The following is a 21,336-nucleotide window of genomic DNA, read 5'->3' on the forward strand; positions in this document are numbered from 1 at the left end:
TCCTGTCCTGTATTTCCTATCCTGTATTTCCTATCCTGTGTTTCCTGTCCTGTATTTCCTGTCCTGTATTTCCTATCCAGTGTTTCCTGTCCTGTATTTCCTATCCTGTATTTCCTATCCTGTATTTCCTATCCAGTGTTTCCTGTCCTGTATTTCCTGTCCTGTATTTCCTATCCTGTATTTCCTATCCTGTATTTCCTATCCTGTGTTTCCTGTCCTGTATTTCCTATCCTGTGTTTCCTGTCCTGTGTGTCCTGTCCTGTATTTCCTATCCTGGTTGTCCTTCACTATGTTTTCCGCTTCTATAGTTTGTCCGGTATGTTCTGTTCTGTCCGGTGTATCAAGTCCTCTGTGTTCTATAATCTATGCTGTCCTGTTCAGCGTGTCCTTTTCTTTCCTGTGCTGTCCTACGTGTCTATAGTCCTGTCCTATGTATATTAACAATTACCTTTTGTAACCAGAAACGTAACACCAATGTGTGCTGAGTAATCCAATGCAAGTCCAACACTGAAAAATTACCTTTTATTCTAGAAAAATACACAATTAGAGGCTTTTCTGTCCTTTTTGCATTCTTTTTCTTTACACTTTTACTTTTCTACGAAGTTGTCAAAGGTTTGTGGATTTAGGAAAAATCTTTGTTTAAAGATTCAAAGAGAATTTATTTTGTATTTAAAATTCCATGATTTATCGAAAACGGATTTTTCAATAAATATTTAATCAATATTTTCAAGAAAAAAATCTTTCTTTGAAAATGGATAATTTGAATCAAAGAAATAATTTTCTTGCAAAGGTTGATTTAAACCAGGGTTCAAGGATTCCTATTCTCCGGGTTCCAAACTTACACAGAGAAAAAAGTTAAGAGGGACCTGACGAACTTTAAACAAAGTTTAGGGAAACTTTTCAGTTTTCAAATCAAATTAAAGAAAATGTATTGATTTCTTCCCTGACCTCTAACATGAAAAAGTTATTTGCAAAAACTCGAACTTTCTTCCAATTTTTACTTTAAAGAAAAATTTAAAGATCTAGTTATTAGTTTAAATTTAAATATATTAATCATACATTTTTATAAAATCATATCAAACTTAATACACTTATAAAATAGAATCCCCAAAATCAATTTATCAATTTTGAACAAAAACTGTATTTTAAGGAAATAAACATGAATTTGAATATAATTAATTTCATGTAAATATCTATTTAGAATAAACACTGTACAGTGGAAAATGTGGTACAATTTGAGCTTTTTATAGGTTAAAAATTGCTTTTGCCACATATATTTATCATTCAAAGAAGGTCCCATTTTGCAGGTCCGTAGGTTTGGGTGGGGGCGCAGGGGCACGTGCCCCCCCCCCCTTTTAAATAAGAAGGAGGGGGACACTTTCTGAGACAAAAAAGAAGAAAATGAAAAGAAGGAAACAGAAGATAAAAGAAAAAAGGAAGAAAGGGGAGAAAATTGGCATAAAATCTAACTTTTGTTTTTAATAGTATGTGTAAAGGATTATTTTTCTTCACATTAAAGATAAATTGACTGCTTTCTGATATACATTATTTGGGAATTTTTATTTCTATCCTGTTATGTGAAATGATAGAGTTTAAAGGGAGTGACCGGCTATGTAAGGTAGTTGAACTGAGTTTGCAGTGTTGTGGGAAACTTCTTCCGGATTCATTTGATACATATTAAACTTTTTAAAGATCTGTAAATCCTGAGTTTAAGCGCAAATTCGACGTTCAAAACTCCTACTTTGGGGGTGGATACGATTTCAGAATTAGTTTTTTTAAAATTATTAAATAACGACAACGAAAAATAAAGTAAAAATTATACTGCAGTAATCTAATTAGATGGTTAGGAATATATTTCTAAAAATAAATTTGTCAATAAATCAATGCTAAAATCGATTATTTCGGTTTCATTGAATTTCTTATTTTCTTTGAATTTATTGGCAAAGGAATTGAGTCTTTGCAACAAACTCTGATTTTCTAGTCCTTGTATTGTTCAAACCAAATGTCGTAGACCTTAGATATTTCAAACTATGAATTATGCTAGCTCAACTTATCTAAGTTTGAAATATCAAATGTGTACAACATCAGGTCGCTAAGATATTGGAATTCGAAAATTTAAGTTTGTTGCTAAAACTCAATTCCTTTCTTCAAATTCGTCAAATGTTGTCGTTTCAATAATAATTCTAGAAAATCTGCAAAAAATCTTTTTTAATAATGAGAAACTAGAATAATGAGAAAATAGAAACTAATAATTTAACAAGTCTGTCTATCTGTAGTTTAACTAATTCTGAAAGCGTATCCACCCCCAAAGTAGGAGTTTTGAACATCGAATTTGCGCTCTCAAATGAATCCGAAAGAAGTTTTCTACAACACTGCATACTCAGTTCAACTACCTGAAATAGCCGGTCACTCCCTTTAAATAAATCTTTTGCATTTTGAGAAGCTTATCCTTTTCCCTTCTTTTATTAGATTAATGATTCTAATGAACCATCGTACTGCACAGAGTAACAGGGAGACAAATTTAAATTTTATACAAAAAATGGCCAGGTTTAATTAAACTGTTTGTACTTAGCGATGGGCAATAGCTAGATTCGTTTGACAGAAACTTAAAAAAATATATTTTTAGACTTTTATAAGGTTTTATGACAATCTGAGAGGGTTCCAACGATTTAAAATTGTATTCTGGAAAAGTTTGCTTTTATCAATGCAAAGGAATTGAGTCATTGGAACAAAATCAAATATTTAAACCTCAATATCTTCAGAACCCGATGTTGTAAACCTTTGATATTTCAAACTCAGATTATTTGATTTAACAGAATTAATAGTTTGAAATATCAAAGTTCTGCAAAATTGGGTTCCAAAGACATAGTGATTTGAAAATCAGAGTTTGTGGCAAATACTCAATTCCTTTGTTATCCTATGTAAAGATATGAGGCAAAACTATCGTTTTAAAAACTCAAAAACGATTGTTTTAAAAGATCGTTTTGCCTTATATTTTCTTCTATAGGGTAACAAATTTGCATGTTTGATCAAAGCAAACTTCTACAGAATAAAGTTTTAAAATGTTGGAATTTTTACTTTCTCTGTATTAAAAATAAGTATTGGCTTTTTCGTGATTCAAAAATATTCAAGAGTACACTTATTCATAGTTTAACTCAAATTTCAACATCTTAAACCACCAGTTTTTTTTGTTTTGATGCAAATAGCTTCTCAATAGCACTTAAGGTAAAGAAAATATGCAAATTATCTACCTTAGTAAACTATAATGGTTGATAAGTTAAATATCTAGTTTTTTATTCTTCATTCATTAATTAAGACACATTTTAAAGTTTTTTTTCAGGTTTTAACTTGTGTGCCCCCCTTTTAAATTCCAAGCTATGTGCCTGCCATTTCTTGTCTACAGTTTGCATACATACTGTACAATTTGCTACAGGTGCTTCAAGGTCTTTCATGCACTTCAAATGAGCCAAAATTTCAAGTGCATTAGTAGTCGGCCAGTGCGTTATACGACCCCCTTTTTTTAAAAAATCGTAACGTTTCCCTGTAAACTAACCTTAGCAGGAGAAGGATTGAGGTGACTATTTCAATTGTTAATCCGAGGAAATACAAACCACCAACCATATTTAGCAGTGTCAGAGCCACACATACCACAACCAGTACAGATACCTAGATATATATGCAGATATAGTACATATATACTTACTGGTAGATAGTACATACACTACAACCAGTACAGATACCTAGATATATATGCAGATATAGTACATATATACTTACTGGTAGATAGTACATACACTACAACCAGTACAGATACCTAGATATATATGCAGATATAGTACATATATACTTACTGGTAGATAGTACATACACTACAACCAGTACAGATACCTAGATATATTTGTAGATATAGTACATATATATACTTACTGGTAGATAGTATATACACCACAACCAGTACAAATACTTAGATATATATGCAGATATAGTACATATATACTTACTGGTAGATAGTACATACACCACAACCAGTACACTACCTAGATATATAGATGAAGTACATATACTTACAGGTTATAGTACACAGATCAACCAGTACACTACCTAGATAATAGATGAAGTACATATACTTACAGGTTATAGTAATAGATCAACCAGTACACTACCTAGATAGATAGATAAAGTACATATACTTACAGTTTCATAGTACACATATCAACCAGTACACTCCCTATATAGATAGATAAATAGAGTACAGTCAACCAGTACACTCCCTATATAGATAGATAAATAGAGTACAGGAACCAGTACAGATCCTAAGAATGTAGATAGATAGGCAGAGTACATGTAGATAGTACACATCCGGTGGAAAATACATATATTTAAACTGATTGAATAATCTAAAGTGTACTGTATGTACTTTTTTTTGATTTTAGAAAGATAGTTAGATAAATAATATAGAAAGAGCTAAAGAATAGATATTGTGTAAACAAAAGCTATATACCGGCAGTTCCCTTTTTGTCAACTCAAGTAATGAATCACAACGGGGGTTCGAGGGTAAAACTTATTTCTAAAGAGGGAAACATCATTTTTCAAACTTTGATTAGATAAACTTACCTTAATATCTGATATAAGGAGAAGGCTGACAATAATGATAACTCCGAAGGCAAGAGATAAATTCCGAACCAGCTCCGTACTGTATAAAATCCACCTGTATGGAGAATGAACCCTGGATCAGGTTCTCTGTAAAGTTAGGATCCTCTACACTAATGTTAAGTTTTATATCTGCCAGATACTGGATATTCTGAGCCAAAAACATTCCAAGTTTCTTCTCAAAATCCTAAAAAACATGCGTCATACGACATTTTGATTCTTCAATACGCTGGTAATAACAAAGTAATAAATATCTTCTTCATGAAGGAGATTGGATCAGTGTCATTTAAAAATGTTGCTTTTAAATCACAAATGTCAAAGGCCTTTAGGAAGTCTAAATGCGTTAAACTGAATAAAAAAGTAAAAAAGGGATTGTTTCCTTATCCTATGCAATAAATAAATACAACTTATTCTAAATATATAAAATATAAATACGATTACAAACTTATTAAGGTACAAAATAACTATTTAAAACACATTTAATTTGGTTTGCAGTGCTATAACGTTTTGACAGACATTTTCTATTTATCTATAAGGTTCAGGCCTTTTTTAGATTATATTTTGTCCGTGCTCAACTCTAAGCTCAACTACCCCTTCTTGCCGGTCACTCCCTTTAAAAAGTGAAGACGTTAAAACTTTTAATGGGGGTAGACTTTTTTAAATAAACATATGAACTAAGATAAAACCACTCCTTTCCATGAAATCTGAAATATTAAGAACATGGTACCATAGTACCATCTAAGGTGATTACCGGAAAACAGCAGAATGACTGTCATCTACTTTCTTTCTTCTGCTTGTCGCTTAAAATTTTGTAATTTGAAATTTTTATAAATGATATGTCAAAAATGTGCCAAACATAATTCAGTGACAAATTATAAATACCTATGAAGCGTCCTTTTATACTAATTGAAAGTAAAAAGATGACATCATTTCAAGTTGTTCTCTGAATACCACTCAACATTTTATAACTTCTCTTAAAAGGTTTATAAAGCGCGTATAAATACAAATTCAACTGAACATTGATACGAAAATCTGAGAAAACCTGGGTCTGATTAATCAGAATTTTGTAGGTTTCATGGTAAAAAAGTAATTAATTAGAATAATTACTATTTACTTGATTTGCTTCCCATTGAATATACATGAACGTGTAGGCGATTGGATGTTTGAAATCCTCCAAACTGAAGACGATATTTTGAAGATTTTCTTTCACCAGATGCAATGCTTCATTCCTTGAACAATATATTTTTTAAACTTTTTAAATGTATATATTTGTATAGATTTAAGTTATAGTTTATTTGTATAGTTTTATTTTATATCATACAAGGTGCTCCCATAAATATGGGAATTTCTACAGTCGAAGTCGTATGAATCAATACAATGACGACGACTTTTGATCAATTTTTGATTTATACCAAGATTTACAACAGAATGGATAAATAAAAACATGGAAACAAAGAGAAGCTGTCAATTAACAGCTTCTCTTTGTTTACTCGTAAACTTAAAGCTTGAAAAAAGATTGTTAAAAATAGAAACTTGAATAGAAAAGTGCGAAAAGCTGATAAAACATGTTTAAATAATTAACACCGTATTTTCATCCTCCTATGGTTTCCTAAAGTGGTCTATTTGTCTATATCTTCAAAAATTGATGGAGATTGAGATATCGTTAATCAATTTTATCAAGTATCAAAAACAAGTTTAAAACTAACATTCCATTCTTAAATAAAATTTTGTACCTAATAGTTGTATTATCTAATGCAAAATGCTGGAATTTTCCTCTGCTCGCCTAGAAACATTTAAAAACTTTATATATAGATCCCAGTAATGTAAATATACAGAACAATCCATACTTTACTCGTTAATATTTGCGGTGTTTATTAAAATATAGTTTGAATAAAATAACTTTAATGGTCCTGGTTCTACCTTAATTAGGAATGAACCCCGGTGTCAGTTCTATTCGTATAAGATCTAAGATCTACCTATATAGAGAATAAACCCTGGAGTAGGTTCTATCCATATAAGATCCAACTGTATGGAGCATGAACCCTGGAGTAGGTTCTATCTGTATAAGATCCAACGGTATGGAGCATGAACCCTGGAGTAGGTTCTATTTGTATAAGATCTACCTATATGGAGAATGAACCCTGGAGTAGGTTCTATCCGTATAAGATCCAACTGTATGGAGCATGAACCCTGGAGTAGGTTCTATCTGTATAAGATCCAACGGTATGGAGCATGAACCCTGGAGTAGGTTCGATTTGTATAAGATCTACCTATATGGAGAATGAACCCTGGAGTATGTTCTATCTGTATAAGATCTATCTGTATGGAGAATGAACCCTGGATTCGGTTCTATCTGTATAAAATCTACCTGTATGGAAAATGAACCCTAGAGTAGGTTCTATTTCCATAAGATCTATCTGTATGGAGCATGAACCCTAGAGTAGGTTCTAAGCTGTATAAGATCTACTTGTATGGAAAATGAACCCTGGAGTAGGTTCTAAGCAGTATAAAATCCACCTGTATGTAGAATGTACTCGGTGGAGTATACGGTTCTAAGCTGTATAAAATCCACCTGTATGGAGAATGAACCCTGGAGTAGGTTCTAAGCTGTATAAAATCCACCTGTATGGAGAATGAACCCTGGAGTATCAGGTTCTAAGCTGTATAAAATCCACCTGTATGGATAATGAACCCTAGAGTAGGTTCTATCTGTATAAGATCTACCTGTATGGAGAATGAACCCTGGAGTAAATTTATCTATAAGGTTCAGGCCTTTTTTAGATTATATTTTGTCCGTGCTCAACTCTAAGCTCAACTACCCCTTCTTGCCGGTCACTCCCTTTAAATAAGTTTAGAACGCCAAAATGTTTCCCTACAACATGTTTTTATACCGTTGTATCATTTCCAACAGTTTGCATGAACTCCTGATACCAGAGCTGGACTGAACCCTGCCGTATGAACTGGTTCTCCTGGAGCAGGGTTGGGATCTTTAACAGTTCATCCATCTCCGATACATAATCTAGAGAACCTAGAACAAACATGTTTAATTCAAGCAGACACAATTTATTGTTTTTAAAAATTCTACAAAGAATAAATCGTATTTATTTTATTATTTGCAGTCAATCAAGGTCAAATTTTGAGACAGAATATTCTCATGCATCGTTAAAAATATTAATCCTTCTTTTTGAAAGAAAATTCTGCTTCTAACAATGCGATAAACTAATATGTTTTTTTTTTACTCTAATTAATGTTTAAAAATTGTTTTTATTTCGAACTTACCTAAATAGATTTCTACCCTTTCTCCCTGTCCTCTGAAGCTAGAAGCTAAGACTTTGTAATATTGTGCCTAAATACAGATATTTTGTAAAATCTGCATTTAGGCCTAAATACCGATATTTTGTAATATTGTGCCTAAATGCAGATATTTTGTAATATTGTGCCTAAATACAGATATTTTGTAATGAATATAGGGATAAAATTATAAAGATATGGATATTTGAATTTTTATCATTCTTATATATTTATGTTTTGGGGTAACTTAATTCTTTTAGATTTTCATTTACAAAAGTATCTGTGGATGGATTGCAGGGCATTTGAGTGTCCGATTTACAACAGTACCCTTTTAACCTTTGACTCAAGGCTGAAGAACTTATCCTTACTTATCTACAGAAACACTTTGTTTATCTTTAAAACGTATTAATATAAACTTTCCAAAAGTTACAGAAAATAATAATTTACATTGGAATTTTTGAAAACCGCGTTAGACATAGAATATTCTGGATTTTTGAGAAACATATGTAACGCCAGCTGTGTTGAGTTCATACTGTACGTTAGAGTGTACTTTAGTTTTTCGGCCATTTGAACACCATTTTAGAGCTCACCACACGGAGTTCTCTGCCCTTGATGATTATTCGAAGGTTAAAAGGGTACCGTTGTAAACCAAGAATTCTCCTCTTTGCATGGAAGGTCACTAGAAATTACACTTAAAGTCCCTTTAAGCGTTTAAACTTGCCTGATAAGAGTCTTGTCTCATATACCAGATAGAGTCATAATCTGATTCGACCGTGAGCAAACCATAAACACCTCCTGGTAAATACTGATGTAAAGTTCATATATAGAGTATACTTATCTGCATCGGTAATCCCGCAAAACATGATATAATGCACAAGGCCTTTGCAAGTGTGCATGAAATCATTATTAGATAGACTTAATGGATAAAATTAATTAAATTTGTATGTCACACAGTCGTCTTCGTATATATCAGTACTATAAAGACGACTTTCTATTTCAATTTTGGTTTTCTTCCAAGCTTTCAAACAGCAGAAACGCATGGACGTGTAAACAAAGAGAAGTTGCTTGTCTACTGAATATGTTTGGACCTCCCTTCTATAATTTATATCTTTTATTGTATTTTTATTTCTATTCATCATTTTTCCCTTATACATAATATAAGCAAGACAGTTTATTTGTATTTCGTTTATCTAGAAGACGACATTGAATATGGATGATATTATTTCATCATCTACAATTTATGCTACTAGACAACTCTATATATTTATCTTTATTTATCCTCAATAAACATGAAACATGACAGTTGGTGAATAGTTTTGAATGTCTTCTTCCACATACTGTATTAGATATTAAAAACTTTTTGCAATTGTTTCTTTAAAAAAATGTTTAACTCATATATCAATTTTACTATAGTAAAACTGTCATATAAAAATGTTATTAGTCTATTTAGTATCAAACAACTTATCAAATTATGGAAGAAGACATTTTAAACTATTCACCAACTGTCATGTTTACCTGCAGAGAATAACACTGAGAGAAGAATGATAAAGATGGAGACTGCAGGATGAAAAATATACTTCGTGATGAAGGAAAATACCTAAAATTTAAAAAATAATGAAGAAGATACTGTTTATACCTCAGCTCCGTACTATATACTAATATATCCTCAGCTCCGTACTATATACTAATATATCCTCAGCTTCGTACTGTATACTAATATATCCTCAGCTCTGTATTATATACTAATATATCCTCAGCTCCGTACTGTATACTAATATATCCTCATTCCTCAGCTCCGTACTATATATAAATATATCCTCAGCTCCGTACTATATACTAATATATCCTAGCTCCGTACTATATACTAATATATCCTCAGCTCCGCACTGTATACAAATATATCCTCAGCTCCGTACTGTATACAAATATATCCTCAGCTCCGTACTGTATACAAATATATCCTCAGCTCCGTTCTGTATACTAATATTTCCTCAGCTCCGTACTGTATAATAATATATCCTCAGCTCCGTACTGTATTCTAGTATATCCGTACCTCAGCTCCTCATTATATACTAATATATCCTCAGCTCCGTACTGTATACTAATATATCCGTACCTCAGCTGCATACTGTATTCTACTATATCCGTACCTCAGCTCCGTACTGTATTCTAATATATCTGTACCTCAGCTCCGTACTGTATTCTAATATATTCTTACCTCAGCTCCGTATTGAATTCTAATATATCTGTACCTCAGCTCCGTACTGTATTCTAATATATTCGTACCTCAGCTCCGTACTGAGTTCTAATATATCCGTACCTCTGCTCCGTACTGTATTCTAATATATCCGTACCTCAGCTCCCTACTGAGTTCTAATATATCCGTACCTCAGCTCCGTACTGTATTCTAGTCCAGGAGGGAGGGTTATATTTCTCTTTCTTCTCCAAGGTTTTACTTCGTCTTCTTTCATCCAGTAGAAGACAACTATAAAGTCAAAATAACTTTTGTTTGTTTTATTAAACATTTGGATTTTCAGAAGATTCAGTACTTGTTCGTCAAAATAAGATTAGCACTTGTCGGTTGTCTAGCAAGCAGTAAAAGCATAGAGAATAGAATATTCTATTCTCTATGAGTAAAAGCAATCGTTTTAAAAAAGTGTAAAACAAAATTCGTACTTTGCAATTGCAGCAATTGTTTTGATGTTAGATGTATTTTTATCTTTTTATCAAATATCTTTAAAAATTTCAAGATAAGTACCTACCCCACGAAGAAAGAGATTGCATATATGTAGAGGAAGAATACTCCAGCACCGGAGAACAGACAGAAACTTCGCAGAATAGGCATGCTCTAGTTTACCAAGGTATAGATTAGAACCAGGAAACATTTTATTGGGTCTCTGATAGTTAGTTGAAAGCATAAACTAAATTTGGATATCTAATACAGAACCCAAAGTAAAACTCTGGTAGTTAGTTGAAGGCATAAACTAAATTTAGATATCTAATACAGAACCCAAAGTAAAACTCTGGTAGTTAGTTGAAAGGATATATTAAATTTGGATATCTAAAACAGAACACAAAGTAAAACTCTGGTAGTTAGTCGAAAGGATATATTTAATTTGGATATCCATTACAGATCCCAAAGTAAAACTGTGGATTAGCGCCCTTTTATCAACGCCTTACGAAAACCCAATACGTTGAGGTTTTATCTTTAACCCTATAAAGGGGGGGGTTCTGACATAAATATGTATAGCCTGGGGGCCGGGACGTCCTACACCCCCCCCCTCTAGAAAAAGGCCTTAGAGTAAAGGTATAAGGTTGCAATCATGATCATAGTCCAATTTTTTTGGGACAGCTCATTGAAAAAAATAGACCACAAACTATAATAGTTGTGGTGCAAGTTTTTAGATCTATAGCTTAAATAACAAAAATGTTCTGGGCTATTTTAGATTTTTTAAAACACTGACCAGCCTTATTACCGTCTTGTACACTATTCTATTTATTAAAGACATTTTTTTTGCTAAATTACTATTTCTTAAAAGTCAACCAAGGTGATATGTAAAATAGGAGAGTGCCAGGGCAAAAAAACTAGAGCCCCCTCCCCACCTGTATAAGGTTATAAAGGAATGTAAAACTAAAACATTCCAGAATATCTTACCGTACTCGCCCCTATAACAAACGCTGCTAGATCTGTAAAAGATGTGACGGTAATCGCCAGTCCGGCGTGTTTCATCGCCTCTGCAACCCGTTCTACAGGAGTACCTTCAGGTCCAAGGATATCCAAACATTGAACTAGAAATGTAAGATTCCTACATATTCATCTCATCAGATGGGTGGATATCGTTAATCTTGAAAGGATGATCTCGATATCCAATGTGGGCATTTTTAAATTGAAGTTATCTCTACACAGAGAGTAAGACCATCACGGTATATCGGAGTGGGATCAAATTAGTGTGTTAGTTCTATTTAGAAGTGAAAACTATTTATTACCGAACCTACCGATTACAAACATATCGTCAACTCCAATACCCAGCAGAAGAAAAGGAATTATCGGAGTCATGTCGTTGAAGGATAAACCAATATAACTACAAAATCCGAATGCTGAACCTGTAAAAAAATAAAATAAAAATCAAAGTATTAAGTCAACCAAGGTTAAGTTTAATTACTTTGCATTAAATATAACTAAGACAGATTAAAAGAATTAACGCGGTTAGCTGGAGCTGAAAAAATAAGGTTGAGTTAGGACGAGTTTGGCGGAAATTGTCGATAAAAGAAGCTGCACGGAATAGAATGAGAGCTGCTTTAGCTGTATGGAGTTGGATAAAAGAAGCTGCATGGAGTAGAAAGAGAACTGCTTTAGCTGTATGGAGATGGATAAAAGAAGCTGCATTGAGTAGAAAGAGAACTACTGTAGCTGTATGGAGTAGGATAAAAGAAGCTAAGGGCTAGGATGTTCTTGTTCATATCTTTGTTTAGAATTTAACCTGTTGCCATTCCTATGACGAGAATTCCTGACAAAGCCAGTAAAACCTGAATTAAAACCATTGGATTGGGAAAAGTTTACTGCACTTATTATTATTATTATGATTTTTATTATTGCTATCATTAACATTATTATTATACTATAGAAGAAACTGGATTGCAATTGTATTAAAGAATACATGAATTAAAGTTTTTACAAAGTTTTGGTCTTCAATCTTTGTAAATAAAAAAGATATTTAAGAAAAATGGACAATCTTTTTTATCGCCTGATATAAACCTAATACATTATGTATCTAAAAAACCTTGAAGTTTTAACATAAATACTTTATAGGACAACCAGAGCACGAAACTGAAGAGAGGGTAGCACAACGAATCCAGTATAGAACACCCGGTTTCATAAAGGGAGTCAAGCAGTTTTGTAAATAGTTTCTTTATGTTGTCTTTCTGTTTTTTTTTCTTAAATTCAGAATCCAAAAAAATGTAAAGACCTCTAAAACGAAACTCGTGAGTTTCGTTCAACAAAAACTCTTAAGTTTCTAGCTCTGGCATATACTGCATTGCAGTGTACAGAAATTAAATGAATATAAGACGTAGCGCAGAGAGATTTAAAAAGATGTAAATTTAATTCAATAAATTCAATGTGTGGTAAACGTTTCAATTTATTCAATTTGTATAAAGAAGGAAGGGGAGTGTCTTGAAGGGGTCTGGAGAATCGCTAAAAACATACACAGATTAGAGACATAGAAATAGACATGTTTTTGAGACAAATAAAAAGAAGAGTATGTCAACACAAAAGCAAGTCATTGAAACAAAAACAAAACCAGACAAAGGCAGGATACATACCCAGGCTAGCAATTAATGACATCTGTTGCAAAAATTGGACAAAGCCACGAAATATAACAACAGGAAATATAGGTACAACAGGAAATATAGGTGCAACAGGAAATATAGGTGCAGCAGAAAAAATATAGGTACAACAGGAAATATAGGTGCAACAGGAAATATATGTACAACAAAAAATATATGTACAACAGGAAATATAGGTACAATAGGAAATATAGGTACAACAGGAAATATAGGTACAACAGGAAATATAGGTAAAACAGGAAATATAGGTACAACAGGAAATAATTCAATTACTAGAAAAGAAAATGGAAGTTACAAACCCTTTGCTCAACCAAGTTTAGGTTTCCTAATACTAGAGCAACATAAACAAACAGAAGAGAAAACCCAGCCATCAATACTGCAATATTGGAGTTCACAACATAATCCAGCTCATCATCATAACTAAACATAATCCAGCTCATCATCATAACTAAACATAATCCAGCTCATCATCATAACTAAACATAATCCAGCTCATCATCATAACTTAACATAATCCAGCTCATCATCATAACTAAACATAATCCAGCTCATCATCATAACTAAACATAATGTTTATACCTCCGTTCTGCGAGGACAAAGAGGTTTAGCCCGGATGGTTTATTATCCGAGTTCTGAACAATCAAATCTATAAATTCATTCTCCCAAAGCTTGGCCTTCTCCGGGTCCTGGTTTCGGAGCATCCAAACATGGAGTAGAGCTGAAGCTCCTTCAACCTTACCGTTACTCATTCTTAGTCCAGAAACAAGTTCAGATAAAGATTCTAAACCGTTTCTGAAAAATTAAGAAATTTTAATTTAATAAAACTAAAAAACTATTTTTGATCAAGTAATAAATAACAAAAATATTACGGTGATTTTATGATGAGATCCATGTAATTAAGAATATCTGCATCCGTGAGGTTACAAACAGCTTCCTCGGATAGGGAGGAGAAGGGTTCTAAATCATAAATTTTATACAACTAGATAAACTTATATTATACAAGAAATAAACTTTCTTTACGATCGCTGTAAAATTTAGTTTAAGAAAACTGTATTTTTCGGGTTGGTAAACTTTACTTTAATTATAATATTAAAACAATTTATGTAAACTATTTCAAACTTTATATATATACTTGTCTTGTCTCGGTGTTTGTCTGTTTGTTTGTATTCAATAAACGTCAAAACGGTTTAACCAATCAGGCCAAATATTGAGCTTTAAAGTTTTAGGAAAAAGATGTCTACTTGAAATACAACATGCATGATAAAAAAACTTAAATACTTAAGAAAGGATATTGAGAAAGTAAAACATCATAAGTAAAAAGAAAAATTACAAATAATTTTCGAGAAATTCGGTATTCTATTGAAAGACTCTAATTTTCTTGAAAACACAAAATTCCATTTTCCTGGGAATATGTGCACTAAATTTTACTTAAAGATAGATACTTATCAGATATTCGCAATATTCTAAAAATGTTTTTTGAAAAAGTTTTCAAGAAATTGAAAAAATAATTGCCCGTATATATTTTGGCAAAAAATTATAAAGAAAAAATCCAACCAAAAATGTTATTAAAGACAATTCAAAATCTTGCAAATTTTGATTTTTATTTAAAATATATATATACCAACCTATATACAGAAGTCCAACTTTAACACAATCTCCCATCCTAGGATTTCTAAGATCTGCACTTGGAAACCTGAAATTCAAAAAATTAAAACATTCTTAAAAATTTATTCTTTGAAATCCCCCCTTCAGCCCCCCCCCCATTCTCGTAAAAATCGAATTTTAATCTATATATATATATATATATATATATCTTTGCTTGTCTGTCTGTCCGTTTGTGTCCAATAAACGTAAAAGGGCAAAACCGATCGGGCCCAAATTTTGTGTGGGACCATGCAGGGAAGGTTGATGGAACATCAAAATTTGAAAATAATTCCCCGAAAATAGTTGGATTTATTTTTAAATGCGCCAGTTCGAAAAGAAAATTCCACCAAAATTTGAAAATGATTTAAAATGGCCAACCTTCAGAGCAACAGTAAAAAGCTAAAATTACTGAAAAGAAAGGGGGCACAAAACCCAAGTATGTAATGTTCAAACATCCTCTGATTAGGTCAGATTTGAAAAACTGTACACGTCTTTTTATGCAACACATGAGGACTGATAAATGATTGAAATGTTTTTGTTGAAAAAAATAAGTGACCAACCTAAGTGCAAGAAGCAATATCTAAAATATTTCTAATTCTTTCATTTTGGCAAAAAAATCATGTTTTTTTTTGTGCATTTATTGTGTGTTATTCAAGAATCAGTTTAATTTATTCCTACAATCCCTTGAAGTTCTGTTTTATTGAAGCTAGAATGGAACCTTGAAATGCTGTTAACTCAGCGTAATATCTACCTCAGCCTTTCCCATGTAATCTAATATATTCACATCACAGGATATATATACTTTTTCATCCTAATAGTAGCTTTATACCTTCTAAACTAGTTTTATACCTTTACTTCTAAACTAGTTTATACCTTCACTTCTAAACTAGTTTTATACCTTCACTTCTAAACTAGTTTTATACCTTCACTTCTAAACTAGTTTTATACCTTCACTTCTAAACTAGTTTTATCGTACCTGAAGTCAGATTTTTATCTAATCTGGTTAGTTCTGTACTTAAGTGTTAGATTATAGAGTAGGGGTTATATGAAAGCTTTTTCTTTATGCACTGACTTTATTCACTGACTTATTATCTGTTGTACGATGTAGGATAGTTTTGTCTCAGGAAGTACTCGGAGTATGGATTAGATCTATAATAAGTGTTTAACTACCTGAAACATAGATCGGAGTAAGAATCATTCTCTTTAGAAACCAGATTCTCTAGAACCTTATCCAAGCTCCATAACTAAAAAATCAAAACAGGAAACTTTCGTTTTCATCTTTATGATAAACTATTTTTTTAAAAATCTTATCTGATATATTTACATATTTTATATTTTGAGCCGTAAGTATGTTTTCTGATTCGAAGATTAGAGACTCGTATCGTCGATCTTTGGGGAAATTTTTAGCAATCCATTTCTTCTGCTCGATAAACTGAAAATATAAAGATATTGTAGATAAATATATTCAATATATATATATATATATATATACTGAGGAACTGATAGAGTATCATCAAACTCTTGGCAGTTGAACCTATCAATTCTATCAATATTTGGTTGGAGACAGCGAGTTTAAGATGAACTTGATTAAAAGTAGGAAATTAAAATGGAAAAAAGGTTTCGGAAACTTACGTTTAAATCTATAGGTTTGTTTAAGACATTCCGAACCAATTGTTAACAACAGTTTTATATATTATTAAATTTCGTTTTTTTTGTTATATTTTAATAGAGAATGTAAAGATCTTGTTCAATCTAGAAATGCATGGATTAAGAAATTCTTTATTTGATTTGTGGGAAGAAAAATACACAGAGTCTATACTAAGATGCTTTGAACAGATTTCAGTTTACAGCTTTAAGATTTCAGTTTACAGCTTTAAGATTTCAGTTTACAGCTTTAAGATTTAAGTTTACAGCTTTAAGATTTCAGTTTACAGCTTTAAGATTTCAGTTTACAGCTTTACGATTTAAGTTTACAGCTTTAAGATTTCAGTTTACAGCTTTAAGATTTCAGTTTACAGCTTTAAGATTCAGTTTACAGCTTTAAGATTTAAGTTTAAGTATTTCTTATATATATATTGTTTGTCCGTTTGTCTGTCTGTTTATGTACAATAAACGTCAAAACGGCTAAAACGATAGGGCCCGATTTTTTTGTGGCAGCTAGCATAAAAAATATGTCGACATTGACGATTATAAAAAATCCGCCAATTTAAACAGAAAAAAAAGCAACATTATTTGATTTTTTGTCGAGTAGACTGAAAATGTGACGGCGTTTAAACTTTGGTTTGTATGAGTACCACTCTCCACTAAAAGCTACAATATCTTCGGTCAGTATACTGTTAACTACTGCAGAACGCAACAAAAGCTTAGTTGAGGGTAAAAAAAATCTTTGCAACCTGATGGTGTAAACCACCTTTAATTTTTCAAACTTAGACTATTTGATCTGACAGAATTCGTAATTTAAAATATCGAAGGTCTACAACATCGAGTTGCAAAAATATATATGTTAGAGAATCAGAGTTTGTTGCAAAAACTCATTTCCTTTATGTAAAGATTAGATTCGGAAACTTTTGGTTAAGATAGAGCTTAACTTCTTGGATTAACTGATCCCACTAACTAAACATTTTGAATCCAAAAGTTTACATCCTCAAATCCCCTAAATCTTCTAGAAACAGGTTTAAGGTTAAAGAAATGGTAAATGTTTCAGTTGCTAAGGGAGAGGGGCCGAGTTTTACTCTCTAGCTGTTTAACTAAATCTGACTCTGTACAGTTTTATCTTTATGTGATATTAAAAAAAATGCGTTATCAATTATATTTGTACATATTTGCATATGTACTTTTATTAATGTTACGTAAGAGCTTAATCCAGTTTACAAATATGTTGTTTCTCAAAAATATTAATAATAACGTTGGATAGAGGTCTCATAGATACAAAAGGCCTGACAATCTTTCAGTACCATGATCTGTTGTATTCAGCACAATAGAAATGTATACTTGGCTTGGCTGTATGTTTGTCTGTCTGTATACAGTAACTGTCAAAACGGCTGAACCGATCAGGACCAAATTTTTTGTTATAACAACTCACATGATTACAAAGGAAGATGAATGATTTTGCCAGAAAAAATGTCGACACTTGTTATTTTTGAAAGTGTTCCATTTTAAACACAAAAATGTCAAACGGCACACTACAAATTGACGAAATAAAACTGCGTAAAATCTAGATTTGTGTACATAATTATACAAAATAGTGGCGAGTAATCAGCTATGTTTTTTTAACTTTAGTAAGGAAAGTGTGTACGTGGAAGGAGAATGTAAAGAAAGGATGCAATTGTGATGCAAAAGGACAGAAAAAAGTTCCAGATCCAGAAAATCTTGTATTGTGGATATCAAGATCAATGCTTAATCTCGATTGTTTTTTAATCTGCAGATTAATTTAATCTTCATTCAATGATAATCGTACCTTGGAGGAATAACTAAAATGAAGAGATATATAATATTGCTCTTCAAAATTAAGTGCCCACAGTGGATATCACGATCAATCGATCTGGACAATGAGTATCCACCGCAAAAGTTCCTAGCTCAGAGCTGAAAACTTTAGAATGAGATATCCTTTATCCCGATTACTTAATCTGAGTATCCAATAAACACACTTTTGATTTTCTTCTTAAACCGTTCTTTCTTGGATATAGTAGAGAAAAATCAAAAACCGGTATTTTTTTTTATTTAGAGAGTCCCTCCCGTTTCTGTATATTAATCTTAAATGGCGCGCAAAATTTCCAATTTATCGGCTTCATATACGCGACTCTGATTGGTTGAATTTTATACACTTTTCAGGATACAAGTACAAGATTAAGTTAGTCTCGATATTAAGAAAAAGAGAGGAGCAAGCATTAATCTCGATATCCACCATTCTAAAGTTCCCAGCTCAGGAGAGACAAGGTAAGTAAGGAGTTAGTAAATATTCTTACTGGAGATCCTACAGGAGTCCAGAGTATTTCATCGTCCGTCTCCACATTCATCACTAGGTTTCCACAACATAATACAACACAGAGTAGGACGGAGATTAGCAGAGTGGTTTTAGGTCGGTTAGACACCAGTAGTCCCCATCTGTAAACAATATTATCATAGATTTATTTTTTTCTTAGATGTGATTATTAGTCTTGTGTTTTACCTGTAAAATACGGATTCAAGGAAGTGTGTTATAGACAGAGAGATTCTTGTCAGAAAATTTCTTTTTTTATAATTTTCCTTGATATCCATGCTTTCCTTGGTATCACTGCTTTCCTTGGTATCCATTTTATCAAGGAGTTGGGAGTTGGAGGATATATCAACCTGTAACTTTAAACTAGATTAGAACTTTTTTATTCATCAAAACTTTGATATATCGATACCACAGTGATCAGTTGATATATCGATACCACAGTGATCAGCTGATATATCGATACCACAGTGATCAGTTGATATATCGATACCACAGTGATCAGTTGATATATCGATGCCACAGTGATCAGTTGATATATCGATACCACAGTGATTAGTTGATATATCGATACCACAGTGATCAGTTGATATATCGATACCACAATGATCAGTTGATATATCGATACCACAGTGATCAGTTGATATATCGATACCACAGTGATCAGCTGATATATCGATACCACAGTGATCAGCTGGGAAAATGTTTTACACATGAAAAAAGTAAGGTTATACATTTTACATTACATTGTTTCTTTTTGATAAATCATCTGGGATTCAAACCTGTAGTATATATTATGAAATTTATCTAATACTGACACTTTTATTTATTTTTAGTAACAAACTTAATTTGTTGTTTTTCAGTATGGTACAGTATGTTCATTTTTTGGCCTGCATTAAAATATTTTACTCAAATATTAAATTGACATTTTTAAATAAATTCTCACTTTACATGAAATTCCTAAATAGCAAGTTCATTTTGAGATGAAAATATCAAAGATTATAAAGGGATTATTATGTTTTATATTAAAAGGTATTTTAAAACTCAAATCATCGTTGAAATCAAAATAAAAAAATTCACCGTTAACTGACAGTTAAATCAATACTTTTCCATTATTAACAAAAGCAAAGTATCAAGATGAAATAATATCTACCTTAGTCTGATCTGTATGCAGATGTTTTGAAGATGATTGTACAGGACGGGTTCTTCTTCGGTCCAGGGTTTACTTCTCCATCTCCAGGGTAGGATTGGGTTTCTATAATATCTCAGGAGATATATTTTGTTTCAGAACCTTGTCTACACAATAAAGGGAGTTACTTCTTGTATCTCTGCGAGTTTCGTGTTTGGTTTAGCTCCAAGTTCTGGGTTTGGTTAGCTTCCAGATGTTGGAACGGAGTTCTGATATATATAGCTAGCTCCGTCCTGCATTACTCTGCGTCTGATCGTGCAAGCAAAAGTTCAGAAGAACTATCTCTGGGTAGAGATAAAACACTTATCTCTTGTAAACATTTTTCGATCTATCTATCTATCGTTTAAATATTTACTTTACTTTGTTACTTTAATGACCTTGAATCATGTTTATAACGATTTAAAATAAAATTTCGCAATTACTTTATGATTAATTACAGGGTTACCCACAAAGGATGAGATCGTTTTTATAAAAAGTTTTAAGGTCGTATTTAAAGTTTCAGCATTTATTCCTATGTTTAGCCTGTTGTAAAATATAGAATATAGATCAGTTGCCTCTTTATCAATTTTCTTTTAAAGGAAATTCTACTCTTTTCTTGTAAAAACTGTTCAATCGTCTTTCGTTAGGAAAACACAATGCATTACTACACCTACACATTTGATCCTTGAACTTCCATGCTGTATAATGTATATTTTTAAATATTGTTATTTTTTTTAAACTATTCATTGACGAATACTATGTCAAGGCATAATCTGAAAATCTTTTGAATCATTGCTAAATAAGTTGAGTAACCCGTATCTTCTTCTTTCTACCCTAAATTGAATTTAAAAATATCTAAACTGATTCATCTAGCGGATTCTGTAGCGCTGCAGTTTAAACATATTTCTAAAATATTAAAATGCAACTCAGCAAGTTTAAAGCAGTTATATCTGCCCAGTTTATGGCAGATAATTTTGTTTCAATATTTTCAAACTATGAAATTTCTGATTTTGCTTTTTTGAGAGATGTTAAGGTGAAAATGGGTGGGGGGGCATTTTGTAAATTGGAGCAATTCAAAAATGTTAAATATTGAAAATAACATAAGTTTCTACCGTTGATTTTAACTGATTTTTAAACTGCTGAGTTTGCTAAACTTACAACTTCTCTTTTGGCCTGATTAGCCTACATCAGCTCCCCTCGGGGTCAGCTTATAGGGTCAGCCTGCCCTACCAGATACAAGCAATCCTCTCAGTAGATTGTA

General features: G+C 32.1%; 1 protein-coding gene and 1 long non-coding RNA gene across 2 annotated transcripts in view; both read right to left on the reverse strand.

The window, feature by feature from the left end:
* The window catches only part of LOC111709792 (uncharacterized), an 85,400-nt gene extending 64,957 nt beyond the window's left edge, over positions 1 to 20,443 (reverse strand). Inside the window, exons 1-19 of the mRNA XM_023483698.1 lie at positions 20,061 to 20,443; positions 19,100 to 19,266; positions 18,897 to 19,035; positions 16,256 to 16,363; positions 16,102 to 16,175; positions 14,913 to 14,980; positions 14,157 to 14,244; positions 13,867 to 14,079; positions 13,587 to 13,707; positions 12,423 to 12,468; positions 11,938 to 12,045; positions 11,597 to 11,730; positions 10,704 to 10,789; positions 10,330 to 10,426; positions 9,457 to 9,538; positions 8,663 to 8,736; positions 7,930 to 7,996; positions 7,542 to 7,678; positions 4,684 to 4,837 (exon numbers count right to left, since the gene is read on the reverse strand). Of these exons, the coding sequence (XP_023339466.1) occupies positions 4,684 to 4,837; positions 7,542 to 7,678; positions 7,930 to 7,996; positions 8,663 to 8,736; positions 9,457 to 9,538; positions 10,330 to 10,426; positions 10,704 to 10,789; positions 11,597 to 11,730; positions 11,938 to 12,045; positions 12,423 to 12,468; positions 13,587 to 13,707; positions 13,867 to 14,079; positions 14,157 to 14,244; positions 14,913 to 14,980; positions 16,102 to 16,175; positions 16,256 to 16,363; positions 18,897 to 19,035; positions 19,100 to 19,224 (1,921 nt within the window). The 5' untranslated portion in view covers positions 19,225 to 19,266; positions 20,061 to 20,443. The remainder of the gene's footprint in view (positions 1 to 4,683; positions 4,838 to 7,541; positions 7,679 to 7,929; positions 7,997 to 8,662; positions 8,737 to 9,456; positions 9,539 to 10,329; positions 10,427 to 10,703; positions 10,790 to 11,596; positions 11,731 to 11,937; positions 12,046 to 12,422; positions 12,469 to 13,586; positions 13,708 to 13,866; positions 14,080 to 14,156; positions 14,245 to 14,912; positions 14,981 to 16,101; positions 16,176 to 16,255; positions 16,364 to 18,896; positions 19,036 to 19,099; positions 19,267 to 20,060) is intronic.
* Positions 5,265 to 7,397, reverse strand: LOC111709796 (uncharacterized). The gene is made up of 3 exons (XR_002766940.1): positions 7,375 to 7,397; positions 6,384 to 6,433; positions 5,265 to 5,879 (listed from the first exon to the last, which is right to left on the reverse strand). It is a non-coding gene; the product is annotated as an uncharacterized LOC111709796 (long non-coding RNA).
* Positions 20,444 to 21,336: the final 893 nt, after the last annotated feature.

The sequence above is a fragment of the Eurytemora carolleeae genome, unplaced genomic scaffold (genome assembly GCF_000591075.1).
Source record: "Eurytemora carolleeae unplaced genomic scaffold, Eaff_2.0 scaffold174, whole genome shotgun sequence".
Taxonomy (NCBI): domain Eukaryota; kingdom Metazoa; phylum Arthropoda; class Copepoda; order Calanoida; family Temoridae; genus Eurytemora; species Eurytemora carolleeae.